Below are 24,642 nucleotides of genomic sequence, written 5' to 3' on the forward strand. Positions count from 1 at the left end.
AAGATGTGACAAAAACCTCTATTAAATCTGGGAAACGGTCCAAAAATGTTGACAGCGGCCATATGTCTTAATTTAATGTGTACAATGGTATATAACGGTGGAATATGTGAAGTCGTGTCTGATTTAGCTTTCTGACAGATTTTACTCGTGGAATACGTTTCTCCACACTGGCAAAATAAAAATTCTGTCGTAGGATAAGAAATCATTTTCTGGTTCTAAAATGTGCATAGCTTAAATGAGTATACCAAACTAATTTCTTAACCAGCTCGTCAGGTATGCAGAGTAACCAGTTGTTGCTGTCAAGGCAAGAGCTGTGAAACAGAATGTTGTTGTGTACAGTATAGTTGTTTCTAATGTTGACATTATTCCTATCTTGCCAAAGGTATTTCATTTCTTTCCACATGTTGTCTTTGCTCTGTTCTTTCGATATCTTTCTTACTGACGACGAAATAAAATTTTCAGTTGAAACTTGTTGAATATACATGAGGCTAAAATTTGCTTGGCAGATGTCGGTTGCGATGTCTTCCTGATTGTTGCTGAGAGAACGGGGTAGTGCGTCTGCTACAATATTTTTAGTACCGGGAATGTGAACAATTGTAAAATTAAATTCCTGTAAAGTTTCCGTCTGCTCAACCTGTCATGTGTAAATTTAGCAGAAAGTAAAAACTGTATTGCTCTATGATCTGTGTAAATGGTAGTATGTCCCCTCTAAAGAAAATGCGTAAATCTGGTAAATGTCCTTACAACAAATAATGTTTCAAGCTCTGTAACAGAATAATTGCGATCAGCGGATGACAGAATGCGACTTGCAAGGGAGATGTTTTTAAGTACTGTAGTACCGTCTTCTTCAATTTCGTATGTACCCCTAGAGCGGTGTTACAACTGTCAGTATCAATGGAAAAATTTCTTGGTGGATCTGGGTATGATAAAAGTTGTACATTCAACAAGGCATGTTTCAGATTAACCAATTCAGACCGTGCTTGGCTGTCCCAGGACCAAAGAGGGGTGTCTAAAGCAGAGTAATGAATAAATTTATGAAAACATTTAATCACTCCTAGAAAACTGTGTAGTTGTTTCTTGGTTGTTGGAACAGTAATGTCACGTAACGCTTGAAGTTTTTCTGCATCAGGCGCAATGCCTTCTCCTGATATTATGGAGGTTCTGCCAGAGTGCGACTTGCTAAGATTAACTGTGAGTCCTTGTGCAGGAAAAGTTTGTATCAACTATTCTAGAATGAAATTATGTTGTGACCAGTTAGCTTCTGCGATAAGGATGTCGTCTACATACATTGTGACTCTATCTTTAAGTTCTGTCGGAAGTATTGAATTCAGACCAAGAATAAATGCTGCTGAAGAAATTGTTAGACCAAATGGTAATTTGCAAAATTGATAACAATCACCAAAACACAGAAAAGCTGTGTACTTTCTGCAGTTCAGATGGAGTTGAATCTGCCAAAATCCCGATTTTAAATCTAAAGTGGAATAAATAGCAGTACCATGAAATTTCTGTACAAGTTCCTCTAGTGTCTGTGGGCGATCAGTTTCATTAATAATAATGTCGTTGACATGACGGGAATTAAGTACGAGGTGATGTGAGCCATCCTTTTCCGAAACAATATTGAGCGAGTTTATATACGGACTAACTGCCGGTCCCATAATCCCTTGGTCTAGCATAGACTGTAATTCTTTCTTAGCTTGTTCTCTGTTGATATAAGGGAAAGGATAATGTTTGGCTTTGAACGTATCGTGTTGTTTAACTTGAAATTCACACATAAAACTGGACATAGTACCAGGAACGTTGTCAAAAACTGGGGCTTGCTGTATAATAATTGGGCATAGATCTGTACGTTTATCATCTCTATTTGCGTTGCTCTTTCTTGCTTTATCAGCAATCATTTGCATAACGTCGCAATTGACTTCATCTGGTGTATCGTTATTGTGTACATATATATCTGTGAACAATGTGGTAAGCCAATCTACATTACAGGATATAGAAATGACATCTGTTCGAGTAGTTGCTGCTGATCATCTGTGGTGAAATTGCAATGCCAGTTCTACCTTTTTATCCTTTAACATCAGATAGGAACTTTGAAAGTCAATAATTGCATCATGTTGCACCAAAAAATTCGTACCTATAAAAAAGTCTGTTATCAGTAAAGGAACAATAAAAAGGGATAAGTTTGTGACTACGAAGGCTTTCCCAGCGTAATAATTGATAATATTCGGATAAGTATTGTCTTTATTACATTTGTCGAAAGTCTCTTCATTTGTTACTGACATAGGTCATCGAGAATCGATTACTGCTGAAACTGTGGATGAGCCAGTTTTTATCTTAATAACAGGGAGTGAAATATTTTTTGTATAACTGGTTTTTCATGTAAAACTGTGTCTCGGATATCATCAAAAGTAGTAACATTTTCGTGAACAAAAGCCTGTGTGTCTAAAGTATTGTCTATGTTGCTGAACAATGTAACCTGTACTGTATCTAGTCAAGTTTCTTCTGGTGTACTGTTATTTGCAGGAGGACACTGTGGCATTTCGACTATTTGTACTGTTCTATTACTTCGTCCTGACGTATTTGGTTGAGGATGATACCGACTGTCTGGTTCATTCATAATAAACTGTGGTTATAGATGATTCTGCTGCTGATAAAACCTACTGTTATTAAAAGTGGGCTGAAAAAATGGTTCAAATGACTCTGAGCACTATGGGACTTAAGATCTCAGCTCATCAGTCCCCTAGAACTTAGAACTAGTTAAACCTAACTAACTTCAGGACATCACACACAGCCATTCTTCGAATAGTGTGTAGTCATGATATACAGAATTTATTATGAGTGCGCCATTCATATTCAGTGCGATGGCCACATGTTGATCAAAGCTGTTTGGTAAGAAAGAGAATGTGCCTTTGCCAGTGTGTAGTGAACAGTCAGAGATGTGTAAATTACTAATATTCAGATGTGAGTTATCCGTTTCCGTTCCGTAATTTTCAAACAGGAGAATAATTTGCAGTTTATTTGTGAATACTAGAGCTCATAATCAGTCATTGGTGTTACTCGATAAATAAGAATAAATCTACTCGCTTGACAGACCACTCATCTTGCAGGCCTGACTGCTTGATGCCACAGTATGAGCAACGCATGTGGGTGCCTCTCAATGTACAGGGTTATTACCAATGATTGAAGCGATTTCACAGCTCTACAATAACTTTATTATTTGAGATATTTTCACAATGCTTTGCACACACATACAAAAACTCAAAAAGTTTTTTTAGGCATTCACAAATGTTCGATACGTGCCCCTTTAGTGATTCGGCAGACATCAAGCCGATAATCAAGTTCCTCCCACACTCGGCGCAGCATGTCTCCATCAATGAGTTCGAAAGCATCGTTGTGCGAGCTCGCAGTTCTGGCACGTTTCTTGGTAGAGGAGGTTTAAACACTGAATCTCGCACATAACCCCACAGAAACGAATCGCATGGGGTTAAGTTGGGAGAGCGTGGAGGCCATGACATGAATTGCTGATCATGATCTCCACCACGACCGATCCATCGGTTTTCCAATCTCCTGTTTAAGAAATGCCGAACATCATGATGGAGGTTTTCCGTAAGAATTTCCAAACCGTCGGCTGTGGTACGTTTAGCTCCCTGCTTGCTTTATTCGTCGACTTCCGCGGGCTACGCGTGAAACTTGCCCGCACGCGTTCAACCGTTTCTTCGCTCACTGCAGGCCGACCCGTTGATTTCCCCTTACAGAGGCATCCAGAAGCTTTAAACTGCACATACCATCGCCGAATGGAGTTAGCAGTTGGTGGATCTTTGTTGAACTTCGTCCTAAAGTGTCGTTGCACTGTTATGACTGACTGATGTGAGTGCATTTCAAGCACGACATACGCTTTCTCGGCTCCTGTCGCCATTTTGTCTCTCTGCGCTCTCGAGCGCTCTGGCGGCAGAAACCTAAAGTGCGGCTTCAACCGAACAAAACTTTATGAGTTTTTCTACATATCTGTAGTGTGTCGTGACCATGTGTCAATGAATGGAGCTACAGTGAATTTATGAAATCGCTTCAATCATTTATAATAGCCCTGAACATACCAGCTTCCTTGTTGCCGAACGTTATTATTCGGAGGAGCCAATGCTGTGCGTCCAGGCGGCGGAACATTAAAGCCTGCCTGACCTTGTAAACCACATTGTTGGTTAAGTATGACAGATGGTTGGTTTTGTTGCTGTTGTTGGGAAAAGCCTCGATTGTTGTAAAATCTGTTTCCGGTTGTTGACAATTATGAGGATACTGCTGATTAAAATTTTGTCTATATCTTAAAATTATGATGGTAGTTCTTGTCATTTCGGGAGTGTCTAATCAAAACTATCACTTTCAGGTGAAACTTGTCATATCAGGTTTTCTTTATTCATTCCTAATCCTAGATAGCCCGACAGTTGAAGAGTTGTTTTGATAGATACAAAGGATAGTAAAAGAGTAGGCAGCAGTGCAGAAAACTAAACAGGAAATAGCACTACTATGGCTGAGTGCCCTGTGCACCCTACGGCACATATTCATCAAAATGTAATGAATCCCATTAGGTTGAAAGCTGCAAATAAATTTTAGTTTCTGCGTTACAGACCAAGCCAGTGGAAATGCCAAAGTAAAATGTGGTATCCAGTCGATATGGTGAATCTGTGTTCTGTCATTCTGAAATAACTTAAATTTTCTCACGGACAGAAAGTGCTTGTAATCAAAATTATCATCTCTAAATGTCTGACCAAGATCAGGGTTGTATGAGAATCTGCTTATCTGTGTTTGTTGAGATTCTAAGTTATGTACTCTCTGTAATCTGCCTAAGTTGTATTGGCAGTTTGCGTGTGACAAATGTTCGGAATGTGGCGTATGCTGTCATGGGTTACAGGCTGGAACATTTCTTATTTCCGTCACTTCATGCAGTAAAGATGACTTTTCCGATGTAGTATATTATTTGATGTGCACAGCTCCCTGATTTATGCTCTATGTTTTGGAATTTGGGTGTCTGATTGAAGGAAACTGGTGATGTATCATCTGATTTAGTCTCATTATTGTTTTCGATAATGTTAATTCGTCTGGCCAGTTCATCAAATTTTTCAGTCACTGATTTTACCTGATCGTTATTTTTGGTAACACAAGGATCAATTTGTTTTTACATTTTAAGTGTGGTTTTGTTTAATTTCGTAACATCTGCTTTAATTGTATTGGGGTCCTATACTAATTCAAAAGCAGACTTTAATTGGCGACTAAGAAATTTCAAGAACAACTGTTATCAGCATTTTCATCAGTTACAGTAACTCCTAAATCATGAATTGTATTGAAAATAGGATTGTTTAATGATAATTTGGTTAATGAATTATTGGTCCACCACATTCTGCATTTGGTTTGAATGAAGCAATAATATCTGGGAAAATGATCAGTATGCTTTACAAACATTCAGTCAGCAAGACTGACTTTTATATTGATTAATTCAATTATTTTGGGAACATCTTTAGCTACAGATTTTCATGAGGTAAAACAACTTGATTATTTAAACCCAATAAATATTTTATATCCATATATAATTTCACATCACTTTCAATAGTTATTCTGTTTAATATTTCGTCAGCCTTATTATGAATATTAGGTTTTTTTAAATGTATAATTTCTAAAAAAATTTTAAAACTATATTACCTACATGAATTTCTGTTGTTTCTCCATAACCATGAAGTTTATTATTTTTCGATGTAGTGTTTGGAGTTAGGGAAGTTGAATAAAAACCAACTAATGAAACATTCCTAAAACTATGCTGTATAGGTTCCCTAAGTAGAGATGATTTATCACAAATATGAATCAATCTGCTCATTTAGTATTAAAACTTTTTTAATAAATGAACAAAACAGTAAGAAATCCAGAAAAGAAGTCGAAAAACAAACATGGTAAACTTCTACCAAATTCTATTAGATGTGCAATCATTGGACCAAGTGGTTGTGGTAAAACAACATTAATGATTGACAATTATATTTTAGCTCCAGGATGGTTAAATTAGAATAACAATAAACATTTATATATTTATTCAAAAAGTTTAGATCAACCAAAATATCATGAATTCATAAAAAGATGTGAAAAACTGAAGGTAAGCATGATGAATAAAAGCTACATTCATTAGAAATAACGAAGAAATTGTCCCATTACATCAATGCCTAGATTATTCAGTTATTTTAGTTGATGACTTCATAGTAAAATATAAAAATATTGTTAGAGATTATCTCCCTAGAGGAAGACAGAGACGTACAGATTGTTTTTACTTAGCGGAAACGTATTCAAAAGTACCAGAACAGTTAGTTAGAGACAATTTAAATGTTTTAAATGTATTTAGAGAAATATATTTAGGCAAATTCAAATCATATTTATCATGAATTTGTTGGAGGAGATTTGAAGCATGATAATTTTAAAGAAATGTGTAGTAAATGCTGGAATGATGACTTTGGATTTTTCACAATAGATATGTCTAGAAAACAAATAAAGTTGAGTTTAGAAATAAAATACATTTCATAACAACATAAATATTTTAATTAATGTTGTTTATTCTTAAATAAATGTATGCAAAATACGATCCAGAAATCGATAAAAAAGCTAGACAGAATAGGAGAGTCAAAGAACAGTTAAAAGAAGAATTTAATAAATGAGAAAAAACAAAGAACACAAGAAGGATTAGGTGAAAATGTTCTGAAAGCTATTGAAGAAAAATAGAGAAACTGAAAAACAAATGGGTCCTTAATGTTTTGAAGGAATTTAACGATGTTCCAGCAATCAAAAGAGTTTACGCATGAAGTGAATCAAAAATAACAAAGTTGTTAGATAATTATCATGAAGAAAGAAAACAGTTCAAAGACAAACCATCGTCGAAATTCTAAAATAAATAAACGTAAGTGAAAGAATGTTAGAAAACTTCAATCATAGTGGAGATAAATTATTTGGATAGAAAGCCCGTTGGCACAATTAAATTTGTTGGTAGATTACCTATAAAATTTGAAGGTTGTAAGGTAATAGTTGTTGAAAATCATATGAAGGTACAGATGCATTAATGAAACTGAAAAACAAATTACTATGGAAGATTTAAATGTTTGATGCTGTAGATTTATGAAATCATGCAGATATATTATTTATTTCAGGAGCATTATGTTACAATAATAATCCAAATAAAATAAGATAAAGTAGAGGCAATAAATACAATTACTTAATAAACAAATTGTGTATGTTTATTTTCCAAATTTAAGAAAACAAACTATTGATTCTTCAGATAATAGTTCTCCTGAAAACATAGGTGAAGGCTTGGTTAAAAATACACTGAAACAAGAATTGAATATGTCTGGATGTATGATGTTGACACCTAATTGATAGAGTAGCAGTAATCCAGGGTGAAGAACTAGCTGGAAATAAAAATTAACACAATGGAAAAGTTGACAAATAAATTTAGTGATTTTGTCGTCAACAATCCAAAAGGAATTCCATACCTATCAAATATTTTGAATAATCTTCCTCTTACATTTTGGAAGTGTCATAATACATGCAAAAAGATTAGTCAATTGAGTTTTAAATAACGTTCAAATGCCTGAGATGCATCTACTAGGATTTAATTACTGTAGACCATTCACTAAACTTGAAGAACGACTAGCAAGAGGAGATAAAGGTGTATATCCATTAGATGAAGTTTGTAAACAACATGACATGGCTTATCATGTTCATAAGGATTTAGAAAAAACATGAAGCTGATAAAGGACTTCAGTTAGTTGCAAAAGAAAGAATGCATGAAAGGGATGCTTCTTTAGGAGAAAACATGTCAGCACCAGCCGGAATAGTCTATGGAAAACGAAATTTAGGAGAGTGTTTAGGTGTGGATGGCAATGGATGGGGAGTATAAAAGTATTAATTTCGATTACACTTTCAATTGTATGTAAATGAATAACTACTTAGTGGCAAAACTACACAAAAGTAAATTAAATTAAAGTTAAATAATGAAAATTAAATGTAATTGAACCATTTATAACAGATGTTCAAAAAAGGAAAAATGAAAAGAAAGCTGGTGGAAATTTACTTATTACATTAGGTATTCATGTTGTGAAAAAAATTATTGCATATTTAACAAAAAATAAACAAGGCAAAGTCCTAACACAACGTGAAGGTGGATTTTTACCATTATTATTAGGTGTGTTACCATGTTTAGCAACAATTGGTTCTTCAGCTGGTGGTTCTGCAGCAACTGAAAATGCAGTAACAAACAAGAAAAAAGCTGATAAGGAATTAAAGAACAGAAAAGACATAATTTGTATATGGAAAAGAAAGCTGGCAGTAGACTAACGAAAGTAAAATTTTTTTACAAAAATTGATAAATATCCTAATGCATTAAGTAATTTCGATACAGAAAAACTTGCTAAACAATTGAAAAGTAAACACTTTCGTGGTGTATACATGATTCATAAATTACCAAATCATCCAAGAGAATATAAATGTGGAATAGTTCATTTAGATACATCTGATCATGTTGGTACTCATTGGATTTGTTATTATAAAGCTAAAACTTTAACATTTGTTTTTCATTCATTTGGTGGTAATATATCTAAATAGCTAGTTAGTTATTTAGGAAAAAATGAACTACACTACAATACAGAAAGAAAGCAAAATTTTAATGGTAATTTGTTCTTATTTGTTTTAAAACTTATGTGAGAACTTCATTATTTTCATCATGGAGTATTAAATTTCTTTACAAAACCACAATAAACAAGTATTTTAACACAATTTAATAACTACGTCAATAAAGAAGAATATGAGAAGTTTCTTTTAGATTTAAAGGAAAGACATGGTATTATAGATGGTACTATGGCGCATTATAATAAAGAAATAAACGATTTTAAAAGCAATCTTACTCATGCATTAAATAAAACTGATTCAGTAGCAAGTTATGTGAAGTCATTATAATCTGAAATTAAAAAATCCTTGGACAAAAAGTAGAAGAAGATCTAGAAGTATTGAAAAACTTAGATTAATGTTAACTTTATTAAATTTTTTATCTATATCAATGGAACCTCATACTTCACTTGATTATCACATTTATTTCTTGAAGTGTAGAACATTTACTGATACACATAATCCACAAAGAGTAACAACAAAAAATGGGAGACAAAGAATTGAATGGCTCTTACAGTTAAAGATAAAACAGGTAATAGTATAGTTGATGCTTTTCAAAAATATTTAATAGTTAGAAAACAAATAATTGACAAACAGATAATGGTAAAGAATTTTATAACAATGAATTTAAAGAATTAATGAAAAATATAACATAAATCCTTTTTTAACTTTTTCAGAATTAAAAAGAACTGTTATTGAACGATTTAACAGAACACTTAAATAAAAGATGTGGAAAAATTTGCTTTACAAGGAGACTATAAATGGTTATATTTAGTAAAGGATCTAATTGATGAATATAAGAATACAAAATATTCTACAACAAAAATGAAACCAATAGAGGCAAGTGAAAAAAATTTAAAAATAGGTAACATTGTATCTCATGAAAAAGCTCAATTTAAAAAAAGGTGATAAAGTTAGAATAGTAAACTTAAAAATCTTTTTGTAAAAGGATAAACAGCTAAATGGTCAACAGAAATATTTGAAATTTAAGATGTTATTCATTCTAATCCAATAACGTATAAATTAAAAGATATCGTAGCTAATTTTTGTGAACAAGAACTGCAGAATACGAATAACTAGATGTATACTTAGTTGAAAAGTTTTAAGAAAGAAAGCAGATAATGTACATATTAAATAGTTAGGTTTTGTTGATTCACACAATAGTTGGGTAAATAAATGTAAAGTAATAGTCAGGTGACTGCAAATCTATTAAAAAATTTTCTATATAAATATACCAAATTGTAACAACGAGGAGACTCACACTTTTATTCGTTCTATCTCTATGCTATTGTGATGATGTTGAAGAAGATATAAGTTCTACATTCATGAATCAATTAACTGATGAAAGTGTGAATTATTTATATGATCTGAATGAATGAAGTTTAATGAAATTTATAATGTTTATGAATACTTTAAAAAACAGCACTAACTTATATTAATTCAGTTTGAAGATGAAGATTCAAACTACCATTAATCAATTGTGTGTAGTTATTCAAAATATTGAAATAGTTAAGATGACAGACAATCCTTAAAGGTTTTTCCATTCTTTGATACAGATTTGTTGAATGAGGATTATAATTCAATATAAATATTTCTCCACAATTTGGATGTCTACCTTCGATTTTATATAGTTGTTTCTGTAAATTTTTTCGTTGTGTTCTAATGACATAATAGTTATATTGATATTCAGCATCAAATGATTTTAAAAGAATGAATGTTGATCTTATAAATCATCAATTGTTTTAGGAAATACATGTGGCAGTAAACTATTTATTTCCTCATTTCTTTTACATATTATTTCTTAAGCAGTATGAACTGTTTCTATCAAATTTTGAATATCATCATCTTTCATTTTAATTCCATCATTTTTAATTGAATTATTTCTGTTTAATTTATTCAATTCTTGTAGTTGTTATATACAATTATTTTTGTGTTTTGGTCGATCCTTATAAAAAGTTTAAATTTTATATTTGCCATATTTTCTGATTGATGGTAAAACTTCATGAGCAGCCAATTTTTTATAAATGTTTGGCTTCTTTCTTTGGTGATTTTAAAATCAAAGTATAAAGACCTCCCTCACTGATAAATATTGATGATTTTTCAATCACTTTCAAGGTGTCCAAATTGGATGAGTTGAAATTTTGAAATAATTTTTTATCATCATCACCAAAATCTTTAAAAGTTTTGTGTGTCTGATTATATTCTAAAATCTCAGCAACAGCTTTAGTTCTAATCCATGGATTATTTTCTTCATCAATAATTATTAAAACATTTTGGTTGTTATAAAGGAGCTTATTATTGTTGAGATCGTTCACCAATGGTTAACTAAGTCTTTTCTCACAAAAAACGATCAATAAGTGCCTCCATTTATGTAGAATTAATACATTAGTAAATTAAAATTCTACAGCAGTAACAGTTAAAATTTCATCATTAATATTGTTTCTCTCTTCATTTACTTCATCAAGAATATCATTGGATTGGTCAGATAATTTCTAAACAAAGTAAGATAGAGTCTTGAAGTGTGTATAGTATATTTCTTTTCTTATATCTACTACAGGCACACCATGAAAAATATTAAGCATTTGCTCTATTAATTTGTAATCAGTACATTTTTATTATCTAACACAAAAAGTTTTATCATCTTTAGGTCTTTCAGTATTATAGCTCAATAATTTCTTTGAAAGTTGATTTTCAGGTAATATCTAACTAACTTTAAATTAATTTTTTTGGCATACTGCTTGTGTGTGGCAATGTATTTAATTTGTTCTTTCTTTGTCTCTACTACATCAGATATTACTTCTTTTAATTGCAGACATTCTTTTTCCTATTCTTTTAATTCTATGGCTTGCTGTTCAATAATTTTTTGAGATTGAATGGCTTTATATTTTTTTACACAGTCAGCATAATCAGCATACTCATGAAATATTTCTTCAAGAGTAATACAGCAATGTTTAATTTCATTAGCTACTTAAGATCTAAAACTCATTACAAGTTATGTAAAGTTTCTAACTGACAGTAAAATCCATGTTTTTTGGACTGAATTATGAGGAGTACGCGTTTTTGATTCATTTTGAATGTATTCATACTCTAGCGTTAATCGAGCATCATTTTCTATTTCTTTCTGATATATATTATAATTTTTAAAGGATTTAAGAGAATCTCCTTCTAACTGTTTAGTATTTTCAAGGTAGATGCTCGGCAACCTTGCAATACCATAATGAAAAATGCTGTTTGTTATCAAAACATCTTTTTTATTAAACTAAGGAATCTAAATGTCTTTGAACCAACTTCCTAAACTTAAGTCATACTTCCTTTCTTGAATGAATTCGAAATTGTTTAACTCTGAACTAGGACAACTGCTATTTATATACAATGAAAATACATTAGTAAATTAAAATTTTCATAATTATTGAGACAGCTGTAATTTCTTTAAATGTGTCTCACTAAATATAACAATTTCGTTTTTGTGAAATGTGGATTGTACTAAAAACTCACAAATGAAATAAAAAACACATAGTATAAATACTAATAGTAGAAGGAAAATTAAGTGTAAATAGTTTATCTATACAGATATCAAGCCTGCTGCAACATGAAAGAGGAGTCATTTATTAAGGAACAATTTAAATTATTAATGAAAATATTATATCAATAAATGGAAGTACACAAGAAGTGTAAAATATGTGGAGACGTCAATTGATAACAATTACTCAAATAAATATGCAAAGGGTAAGCTTTCATATATGCATAAAGAATGTCATAAAATAATTCCAAAAACGCATATAATAACAAAAAGGACACTTTATATCTCATTATAAGGATACTTTGGCAATGTTTAAGGATATGAAAAATTTTCTTTCTTTTTACAAACAACAACAGAAGCAGTTAAAACATTTAAAAAAATGTATTGACTGTCAAGAAATGAAAGATTTTGGCTGTTTTTACTTAAGTCTTACATCTAGGGATAAGGTTGCAAGTAGATGTAATACTTGGCAACTAGAATAGACACAAAAAAGAAAAATAGTGTGTGAGTTTGGAAAAGAAATAGTTAAAGCGATCTCTAAACACATTTACAGACAAATAGACACATTAAAAATGAAAATTGTCATTCATTCCAAAGCATATGTTTTTTATTCTTTAGTAAATGGAAGCCTCTCTGAGAGATTTCACAGTCGCTTAACTTCGTGATTATTGCTGAAGGAATAATTTGCGAGTACACAAATGATATATAAAAAAAGATTTAATTACTTTAATTGATTTTTTCAAAAGCTAATGATATTTTTCTATAATAAAAGATAGTAAAATGGAAGTCTCTTTGAGAGATTTTACAGTTACTCAACTTCGTGATTATGACAGAAAGAATAATTTACGAGGATACAGTGCACTTAGAGAGGATGACCTTATCAACTTAATTATTTCAAATAATTGGCCTTTTCCCACAAGAACTCTCGAAAAATTAAGAGTAAGTGAACTTAAAGCTAGGGCTAAAAATCTTGGTGTTGAAGGACACAGTACATTAAAGAAAACAGATTAATTAAAGCCATTGTATCACAAGAGTTGAAAAAATTGGATTAAGACGAAGAGCGTACTGACTATAAATTACTTTTACAGATTTGATGATGATATTGTAGAAAAGCCTCATCCACCTGAGAGGAAAAAATAGTAAGGTTAGATCAAATTTACCCATTTTGTAGTAAAGTGTTTGATAAAGAAAATGAAGGTGAGCCATCTGAAAAGCATTTATATGAGATTAAAGAAATTAGATGTAGATTTAATGAAAAATGTAAGGCTTGGTCTGTTGACTATAACATTGTCTTTAACGATGCTAAAATTGCTAAGCTTGATACTGTTGGTGGGAAAACAGAATACATAACAAAAGCACTCAACTCCATGGTAAATGTAGCTAAAAAGAGCACTAATTTTGGAAAAGGAGATAAGCTGAATATAACAGTCAATAATCCAAAAATGTTTTATCCAATTTGCACAGGTTACAGTGCATCGAATAATACTCGAGTGTCTATTGAAGTTTTGTGCAATAAATTTAGGGACTTCTTAACGTCAGATGAAAGTGTTGATAAAGCAGAAACATCATTTAATATTCAGATGTTAGCAATTCCTAGCGTTGGTAAAGAAAAAAATAATGAATCTAGGTGAAGAAAAAAACAAAGATATGCATTACAAGAATTAAAAATGATGATCATCTGTGCTGTCCTAGAGCTGTAATTGTAGTTTTGACATACCAAACAAATAATATGTTAGGAAGAGAACTAACTACAAACGAGATAAAGAAAATTAGAGAAGGAGATAAATACAAGTTACAGAAAGAGTTAGCTGATACATTATATAATCATTTGGGTGAATACAATGAAGAAGGGTTTACTTTAGATGACATTAAAAATGTAGAAGAATTGTTGGATGTACAAATAAATGTTGTATGTACTGAAATTTTTAACACTGTTATGTATAGTGGTCCTGAAAAAGAAATTAAGATTTGTCTGTACAAAGATCACAACCATTTCGATGTAATTAACAGTATGACTGCTTTCTTGGGGTCAATATACTTCTGTAATAACTGCAACAAGCAATATAACAACAAGGATGCTCACAGATGTAAGGTAGACAGGAAAGTGTGCATATTATGTAAAAGTCCAGAACATGAAAGTGAAGAAAATAAGATTTATTGTGATAAATGCAATAGATATTGTTATAATGAAGAATGCTTCAATAATAACCAAGAAGTTTGTCATACAGCTTACAGGTGTGCAGGATGCAAAAAGATTTGTTTCAGACCTAATGAACATATATTTGGCTTCAAACTTTGTAGAAATTGTAAACAAATAGTGGAAATAGGAAATCATAAATCTTATATTCAATGTGTATTGCAAAAAGGTCTAATCTGTGAAAGACAATTTGGTGATGAATTTACAGTGCAAGGTTGCCCATATTGCAATAAATAAGGTTGCTATGTTAATGGAGAATTCAAAGATGTTTATACTTACCAGTGCTTTGTGTGTAATAAAGTAGTTGGTGGTAAAGAGTTTAAATGTTGTAAGAAAGGCTTTCCAAAGAAAGTGACTTGTACCTATATTGAAAGACACATGTGGTTTGATTATGAAGCAGCTCAAGCAACTGAAACCCACTTTTAACTGTCCACAATCTTAAAGGTGAAACTGTTTATAAATTTAAGACAAATGATGAATTCTGTAAGTGAGTGATATCTGAAGAGCACAGTTATTACACATGCATAGCACACTATGCAATAGGTTATGATTCACAATTCATTTTGAAGTACTGTGTTGAAAATACAATAAGACCATATACCATCTGCACAGGAACTAAAGTAATGTTATTAGGGATCAAGCAGTTAGGTATAAAAATTATAGATAGTAGTAACTTTGTACAAAGTCCACTTAGTAGCTTTCCAAAAACTTTTGATTTAAAAGAACTGAAGAAAGGTTGCTTCCCACATTTATTCAATAAACCAGAAAATGAAAACTACATATGATCAATTCTTGATATTGAATATTGACTCTATGAAGCCAAAAGACACAGAAACAATTATCAAATGGCACAGCTCCAGATTTAAAAAAAATTAAGTGTTCAACATGAAGAAAGAAATTATCGAGTACTGTAATTCTGCTGCAGATATATTAAGAAGGGGTTTGTTTGGAATTACTGTTTTGACACTATGAAGCCAAAAGACACAGAAATATATCTCAAATGGCACAGCTCCAGATATAAAGAAAGTTATGTGTTCAATATGAAGAAAGAAATTATCGAGTACTGCAATTCTGCTGTAGATATATTAAGAAGAGGTTTGTTTGGAATTAAGAAAACAGTTTCTGGAAACTGTTAACATTCATACATTGTGTTATTTAACTATTGCTGGCATTTGTATGGCAATTTACAGGTCTAAATATTTACTGAAAAATACAATTGCAGTATTGGATAAAGAACAGAAAGACAATTATAGTAAAGAATCCATAGCTTGGTTGGATTGTTTAAATAATAGCAACATTCTACATAGTCTTAATGGTAGAGAAGTAAGACGTGCTGGAACGAAAGTAGATGGATTTTATAAAGAAACTTATACTGTTGATCAATCCCATGGTTGTTATTGATATGGAAATAAAAAATGTTTCAAAAGTGAAACGATTAACAGAAAAATAAGGAAATGTTGGACGGTCTTTATCAAAAAACCTTAACAAGAAGTGCAGAAATAGGAAATGCAGGATATAATTTAGTGGAAATATGGTAATGTGATTGGTTGAACTCAACAGAGTACGAAACACTTAAAAAATTAAAGGAGTTACCAAAAGTCATCGAACCACTGAATCCAAGAGATGCATTTTCTGGTGGATGAACAAATGCAATAAAATTAAGAGCAAAAGCAAATAGTGTTAGCTCAAATATAAAATATATTGATGTATGTAGTCCTTATCCTAATGTGTGATATTATAATTATTATACTGAACAACATGCAAGAAAAATATATAGACCAAGATATTATTATAAAAATTGGCATGGCTTAATAAAATGTAATGCATTGGCCCCTGGAGGATTGTATCATCCTGTGTTACCTGTACACATGCAAATTTATAAAAATGAAAAACTGTTGTTTTCTTTGAGTGTCAAATGTGCAGAAGAACAAATAAGTAAACGCAATCACAGTGATGAAGAAAGAAGTTTTATTGGAACTTGGACGACTGATAAAGTACAGAAAGCTGTAGAAAAAGGATATAAAGTTTCAGAAGTCTATGAGGGTGGGATATTAAAAATAAAAGCAATATGATGTTTAAAAATTATGTGAAAGACTTTATGATAATAAAATTAGAAACTAGTTCACATAACTTCGAAAGTGATGAAGAATACATCAAAATAGTTCAAGGGAAATTGGATATTGACTTAGATCGTGACAGAATAAAGGAAAATCCAGGAAAATGAGCTGTTGCTAAGATATGTCTTAATTCATTATGGGGCCAATTTGGGCAAAGACAGAATATGAGTCAAACAGAATATGTGACAGATTTGCAACGATTTTATGAGATACTACTGGATGACCGATTACATAACTTTATGGAGCAGATGGTTCAGATGAGGATTATTACATGGCAAACAATACAGCTACTAATATTCTCATAGCTGCATTCAATACATCAAATGCAAAGCTTGGATTGTATGATATGTTAGATAAACTAGGAGAATCTGTTGTATATTTTGATACTGATTCTGTAGTATATATCGATTATTAAAAATACTGTGGGAACAGGTTGTATGTTAGGTGAATGGACTAATGAATTACGAAATAATTGGATTATCGATTGGGCTTTGACAGGCCCAAAAAGTTATTATTATGAGAAAAATGATGGAAAAACAGAAATGAAGGTGAAAGGATTCACATTAAAGTACAAGAATATTCAAAAGTGGAATGGTGAATCGATAATAAGATTAATAGAAAGTGAAGTTAAAGGATAGATATAGTTAGAATACTATCAAATAACCAGAGATGATGATAGGAAAAATCGGGTTAACAGACAGGTTAAGAAATAATTTTCATTTCAGTATGATAAAAGAGTTGTTCTACAAAATTATGATACAGCGCCTTATGGGTATTAAAAAGTACCTATATCTTCCAATGCAAAGAAAAACTCATACCACATGCCGTACACAAATAGAATAAATTAGTTAGTTGCATTTTGTTGTATTCTGTATTGTCTAACTTTCTGGTTATAGACTGATAAATTTTTAAAAATAATGAAAAGGCTTTATTAAAATTTTGTAATTTTGTAGGTAAATTATTAATTAGTAAATTAGAATCCACTATTTGCTTTTCAGTTATAGAAAAGCGAGAATCCGAATTTTCTATTTCCTCTCATATTTATATATCAGTTTCCTCATAGTTATCAAAGCACATTTCATATTCTTCTCTGTAAGTTCTCTTTAATGAACTAAAACGCTTAGTATGATCCTGACTTCTCAAGTGTTCTATAATTAATGATGGTTTTAAATATTTATTGCAACTATTACACTCAACTTGTTTCTATCTTGGTATATTACTTCTTTCGACAATGATGTCAAATTGAAATTCATATATACAGTAGTCATATTTATAAAGATTAAAAATTTAAATACTATTAAAATTTTGTTCTATATAAATGGAAACTCTACTGAAGAAGCTCAATAATGCAAGCAAATCTAATCTGTTTGAAAAGATTAGTGAATCTGAGGCAAATGAGTGTTATTACATTACTGATTGTGAATGTTTCAAAACTGGATATGGTGGGAAAATTTCTCCTGAACTCAATAGTAAATTAAAATAATTTTGCCATAAAGGTTCAATAAAGAAATAGAAAACTGTGACTTCCAATTTTTATGGATGGCGAAATGAAACTAAAATATAAAGCATGAAAAGAACTGAAAGTAATGATAACGAATTTCATGATCTGGAGATTTTTGTGTAGCTGTAGAATTTTAGTTGAAAATGTTTAAAAATTTATATTTTTCATGACTTTCATCCATTTGTAAAAATTTTTAGTAAGTAAGTGGCTAATGTGCTCAGAAATAAGGTTTATAAGAAAATAGTTTATAAGAAAAAATTTATACATAGATTAAAAACATTATTCAATAATCTGTGACTGCACTCAATGTACCCACTTGCTACTCATCTCTAGGTAATTTTGTTGTGGCTTTAAGTGTATTGTGTATCTCTTGTGCAACTGATCTAATTTCCTCACTGCTGTTCCTGGCACAAGCTTTAATTTCCTCATGTAATTGTACTCTAGTTTCATTACATTGCACCGAAATGATTGAAACCTGTTCATTAATGTTTTTGAATTGTTCATTAGTTTTTTTGCACGACCTGTCGTGTTTTTCATTCGACTATTTGAAATTATTATTAAGATGTTTGTTCGATCATTAAGCTGTAGAAATATTGCCATAATTTGACAACATCAAATTTAGTGGTTCTGTTTCCTGTGCTGTGTGATAGTGTTCGAAAAGGTTTCCTGATTGGTTGTGCACTGTTGGTCACTACATCGAAATTAAATAAACCTGACATATTTTGAGTAAATTGTTCATCTCGATGATTAACATTTATCTGCTAACTGTGTAAATTTGGCACATATGATGTGTCAAACTGGGCAGCATTTCCACATGAGATGCAGCGTTCACAAAAATACGTCAGTATCGCTCTGATTTGAAATATAATTGTATTTTACAGATGCTGACTTTGCTGCACCATGCTAAAAATATTCAACAGCTGCATTCCCCGAACTAAAAACTGTTTTATTCCTACAAAAGATTAGCCCATTTCGCTTCATTTGACTTCGCACACGAGCTTCATTTTATTTTACAGCCGCCTGAATACGAGTATTAGTTATGAAGTACTCTTCCATTGTGCTTTGTTTTATGTCAGCAAGGAAAACCACTCTCGTTCTATTCTTATGTGAAAAAAGATCAGTTTGTTCGCCAGTCATCAAATACAATGAACATGTGTTTCGTGCTGACTATCTACACTGCTTTTTAATTTCTTAATTAATTTTGCAGAAAACTGATGTATTTCACTTTTTGGAGGAAATCCACAATAACTGCTTGCACAACAAATTCTACCCTTTGACCAGATTACATATTTTTGTAAAATTGCCGACGGTTCTGTTTCCATGAATCCGAAAATGGTCATAATTTTATATACGTGATGTAATGTGTACTATGAATCCGGACAAACAATATAACGTGTTTCCTCATTTTCTTATGCAAGTTAATGACGTCCTTTGCTTTACAGCCGTTAGTCGCATCCTTTTTATCTAGTAAATCGCTCTCATGACGAACGCCTCACTCGGCAGTTTACTCGGGTCACTCGTAGTGCATATTAATGTATTATGACTTCTACACTTATACTTTACTCTGATGAAGGTCCCAGACCCATAGGCAATACTGAAGAATGGCTCTTGTTTCGGGAGTCACACACGTTTCCGTAAGATTCTTTCACAGAATCTCATCCTGGTTTCTGCTTTTCGCATAGATGACTTTATATAGTCCTTCCACTTTAGGTGGTTCCGGGTTGTTATTCACAGATATTTTATGATTGTTACTGTTTACAATGATTTATCAGCAGTAGATTAATCCAACAGTAAATAATCTCCTACGTTATTTTATTCATTTACCTTATCGTTAACAGAAATGAAGTGAATAAAATAAATAAATTTCCTGCAATGAGGATACTATTGTTACATTAAATACACTTTTGTCTACAGTCTATGACCTCCCACGCCAGAAGTGAAGAAGTCATCGACACAACAATTTTTTATGTTTAATCAACCCGACCTGAGATTCTTTGCCTCCGTGCCAAGGTCGGGTATCCTCAGTGTTACACGAAGTATATACACATCACCATACACACTTTGCAAACTGAAGGGCATGGCATACGGTATTTGTGTAGTACTATAGAGTAGTGTTTCGTCACGTTTAAGCTTCAGCGCGAGATGAATGAGCGCTTTCATACTTCTGCTTATGCTGCACTTAGTATAATTTTGTATTCACGATCTTGAAGTGAGTGATACGTTCCATTCTGAATATTTCTGTGTTTTTCTCTTAATACAGGGTCTTGAAATTTTGTGAGCAGGGACAATGTGTGACAGTCTTCACGGGTCTACTAGTGCAGCTTTTTCTACTTTACTGTCACTGTCTAGTTTGAGCCAAAGTAACCTGCGACCACTGGTGCTACGGCCTTCGGTATGTGTTGTACATCCCTGTTAGGCTACTTGATTTGGGTCCCACCTACTGCCAGAGTAATCTAACATAGGAGAGGAAGACTTGTACATGGTCACTTTTGTAGTATGACTGTATTTTCTCAGAATCCAGTCAATGAACCGAAGTCTCTAGCGTTCTCTACCAACTACTCAGGCTACGTCACCTTTCCATTTCATATTCCCTCCAACTGCAACATTGAGAGTTTTGAGACTTGACTAATTAAAATTGTGAATCATTTTGATTGTTGACATACCACACGACATTTTTCTCGTTCTCTAAACCACATAGTCTTACATTTAAAGCAAGTCGCTAATTTTATGCCATACTTTGTAATCTTATCAAGATCTGATTACAATCTTATCAAGATCTGGCCCTCAGCTCGTGGTCTCGCGGTAGCGTTCTCGCTTCCCGAGCATGGGGTCCCGGGTTCGATTCCCGGCGGGGTCAGGGATTTTTCCTGCCTCGAGATGACTGGGTGTTGTTGTGTCGTCTTCATCATCATCATTCATCCCCATTACAGTCGGAGGAAGGCAATGGCAACTCACCTCCACTAGGACCCTGCCTAGTAAGGCGGCGAGGGTTTCCCGCGTCGTTCCCCTACGCTCTGTAAAGGAGTATGGGACTCATCATCATCATCAAGATCTGATTGAATATTTCAGCTGTTTATTTCAGAAACTACGTCATTACTGGTAACTGCACCATCTGCAAAAAGTCTGAGTTTCCTATTAATATTGTCAGTCAGGTCATTAAAATAAAACATGAACAACAATAATCCCATCATTCTTTCCTGGTCCTCCCATGAAGTTCCTTTGACATCGGTTAACGACTCATTCCGAGGTAATATGTTGCGAATTGCGTACCAAGGAATTTTAAGTGCAGTTATAAGCTTTGTTTCATATCCCATAACATATTACGTATGCTAATATATGCTGTCGTTGTGCTGACTCAGACGTTATAGAGAAATGAAGAACAGCTGCATCTGTTTTATTTCCAAGATGCATGGCTTTCAAGAAGTCTTGTGCGAAAAGTGCAAGGTTGTTTTCGTGAGATCGTTGTTTTCGGAATCCATGTTTGTGCTCAAAAAATGTTGTAGGGCGCTACAGCTGGTGGGCTTCAGTGCGACCTGGTGGTAATTTTGTGGATGTGTTCTGTTACCCTTGTTATAGAGAGACATGGACTCTGATTTCCTTTTCTAATCTTTCTGCACATATTTTTGTTCGATGGGTCATCGTTATGCAGTGGTCGAAATGGGAGCTAACTCAGCTGCATGTTCTATATAAAACCTGAAAGGAACTTATCGGGCTCTGTAGTCCTGTGTGATTTTAGAGATTTCAGCAGTTTTTCAACTCCACTGATGGCAACATCTTTACAACTCATCTTTTCTTTGCTGCTAGAACTTGGGATGTACATCCGTATGTTGCCTGACAATGGAACATTGTGAAACATGTTCAGTACTTTTGCTATGCTACGTTCAGTTTCAGGTGCTCTTATAGCGTATGCGTTTGCGAGACATTATCGAGGGAGCTGTGGCGCACTTTCGCACGCTTCTGCTACCAGTCACGCTGGTAGTGAATGCTGTGGGCTAACACAGTTCCCCAGAGCATCCAGTGTCTTTCATCGTAGTAGCTATTATTACTCCGCGACCCTCCATCAGGATGAAAATTCGCCATTTTCTCTTCTTGTGGGATGTTACTGGTTACATTGCTCATTACCATATTGCAATAGAGAAACTGGATGACATTACCATTTTCAGCCATCATCAGTTTTGTATGAGTCTTTCAGACAGTCAACCCTTGCAGTCAGCAGAAGTTCACCAAAGAGAGTGCATTAATGTTTGCTGAAAAACTGCAAACTGACGAGAACGAGCAACATGTTTCATCAAAACTGCATCAAACTAGTCTCCGGACATAAAACAACAACTGTGAAAGGGAGGAACAGCGCTGTCATAGATCTTATGTAAACTTTTCTTACTCACCACTGATATCTCGTCGTTAATGTCACAGTAAGCAATAGCGCTTCATTCAACACTTAGGACATAGGTTGTGGAAACGTATGTTGTAACATCTCTGCAAAAATTGCTTTTGTTATTTCTTTAGACCGTTATATTACAAAAATATGGGCGTTGTAGATAAATGAAAGGAATTTACTTGTGAACAGCGAAGGAACATATCTTATCGGGTATAAAATCTAGAGCACTGGTATACATTTTATATCTTGCAATCTTCATTGAGTTTAATATCAGTTGATATGCAAGACAACACATAATATAAAATATTACGTGATGTGTAACTATACCTTTAGAACTAAGTAATTGTGGCTTAGATAAGCTCAAGTGACTGAATACATTCATTAGTATGCCTCATGTGAAGAACATTTTTTTTTCCGTCAACCAAGTTACAGAAATCTTTCAGAAACATCTCTCGTGTGCTTCCGAGGGATACTATATGACAGACATACAACTGAAACGGCGGTGGAATCTACTGTTAGACGGATGTCCATGCAGTACCCAGCTCAGTTAACTTCCCTGCGCCGAGTCCTTCATCTAGCGTTTGTTGATTTGGCCCAGCAGAGCGTAGTAGGAGTAGGAGGCATTCAGCAGCTGTAACAGAGGTGAACAGAGGTGAGGATGCGCGGAACACGATGAAATTATTACATATTGCTTAGAATATCCTTATTGTTTCGTCTTACATGGTTCAACGCATTAAAAGTTCAACACTATTCCGGATATATATGGTGATTAGCCCCCCCCATGAACCATGGACCTTGCCGTTGGAGGGGAGGCTTACGTGCCTCAGCGATACAGATAGCCGTACCGTAGGTGCAACCACAACGGAGGGGTATCTGTTGAGAGGCCAGACAACCGTGTGGTTCCTGAAAAAGGGCAGCAGCCTTTTCAGTAGTTGCAAGGGCAACAGTCGGGATGATTGACTGATTTGGCCTTGTAACACTAACCAAAACGGCCTTGCTGTGTTGGTACTGCAAACGGCTGAAAGCAAGGGGAAACTACGGCCGTAATTTTTTCCCGAGGGCATGCAGCTTTACTGTATGGTTAAATGATGATTGTGTCCTCTTTGGTAAAGTATTCCGGAGGTAAAATAGTCCCCCATTCGGATCTCCGGGCGGGGACTATTCAAGACGATGTCATTAACAGGAGAAAGAAAACTGGCATTCTACGGATCGGAGCGTGAAATGTCAGATCCCTTAATCGGGAAAGTAGGTTAGAAAATTTTTAAAGGAAAATGGATAGTTTAAAGTTAGATATAGTGGGAATTAGTGAAGTTCGGTGGAAGGAGGAACAAGATTTCTGGTCAGGTGACTGCAGGATTATAAACATAAAATCAAATAGGGGTAGTGCAGGAGTAGGTTTAATAATGAATAGGAAAATAGGAATGAGGGTAAGCTACTACAAACAGCATAGTGAACGCATTATTGTGGCCAAGATAGATACGAAGCCCACGCCTACTACAGTAGTACAAGTTTATATGCCAACTAGCTCTGCAGATGACGAAGAAATTGAAGAAATGTATGATGAAATAAAACAAATTATTCAGATTGTGAAGGGAGACGAAAATTTAATAGTCATGGGTGACTGGAATTCGGCAGTAGGAAAAGGGAGAGAAGGAAACGTAGTAGGTGAATATGGATTGGGGTAAGAAATGAAAGAGGAAGCCGCGTGGTAGAATTTTGCACAGAGCACAGCTTAATCATAGCTAATACTTGTTTCAAAAATCATGAAAGAAGGTTGCCTACATGGAAGAAGCCTGGACATACTGACAGGTTTCAGATAGATTATATAATGGTAAGACGTAGATTTAGGAACCAGGTTTTAAATTGTAAGGCATTTCCAGGGGCAGATGTGGATTCTGACCACAATCTATTGGTTATGACCTGTAGATTAAAACTGAAGAAACTGCAAAAAGGTGGGAATTTAAGAAGAAGGGACCTGGATAAATTGAAAGAACCAGAGGTTGTACAGAGTTTCAGGAAGAGCATAAGGAAACAATTGACAGGAATGGGGGAAAGAAATACAGTAGAAGAAGAATGGGTAGCTTTGAGGGATGAGGTAGTGAAGGCAGCAGAGGATCAAGTAGGTAAAAAGACGAGGGCTAGTAGAAATCCTTGGGTGACAGAAGAAATACTGAATTTAATTGATGAAAGGAGAAAATATAAAAATGCATTAAATGAAGCAGGCAAAAAGGAATACAAACGTCTCAAAAA

At 33.5% G+C, this 24,642-nt stretch overlaps 1 protein-coding gene across 1 annotated transcript in view; it reads right to left on the bottom strand.

Moving 5' to 3' along the window:
• Positions 1–22,948: 22,948 nt before the first annotated feature.
• LOC124545818 (odorant receptor Or2-like) overlaps positions 22,949–24,642 on the bottom strand; it is a 47,032-nt gene continuing 45,338 nt past the window's right edge. Inside the window, exon 5 of the mRNA XM_047124770.1 lies at positions 22,949–23,023. Coding sequence (XP_046980726.1) covers positions 22,967–23,023 — 57 coding nt within the window. The 3' untranslated portion in view covers positions 22,949–22,966. The remainder of the gene's footprint in view (positions 23,024–24,642) is intronic.

Source organism: Schistocerca americana, chromosome 8 (assembly GCF_021461395.2).
Source record: "Schistocerca americana isolate TAMUIC-IGC-003095 chromosome 8, iqSchAmer2.1, whole genome shotgun sequence".
NCBI classification, from domain to species: domain Eukaryota; kingdom Metazoa; phylum Arthropoda; class Insecta; order Orthoptera; family Acrididae; genus Schistocerca; species Schistocerca americana.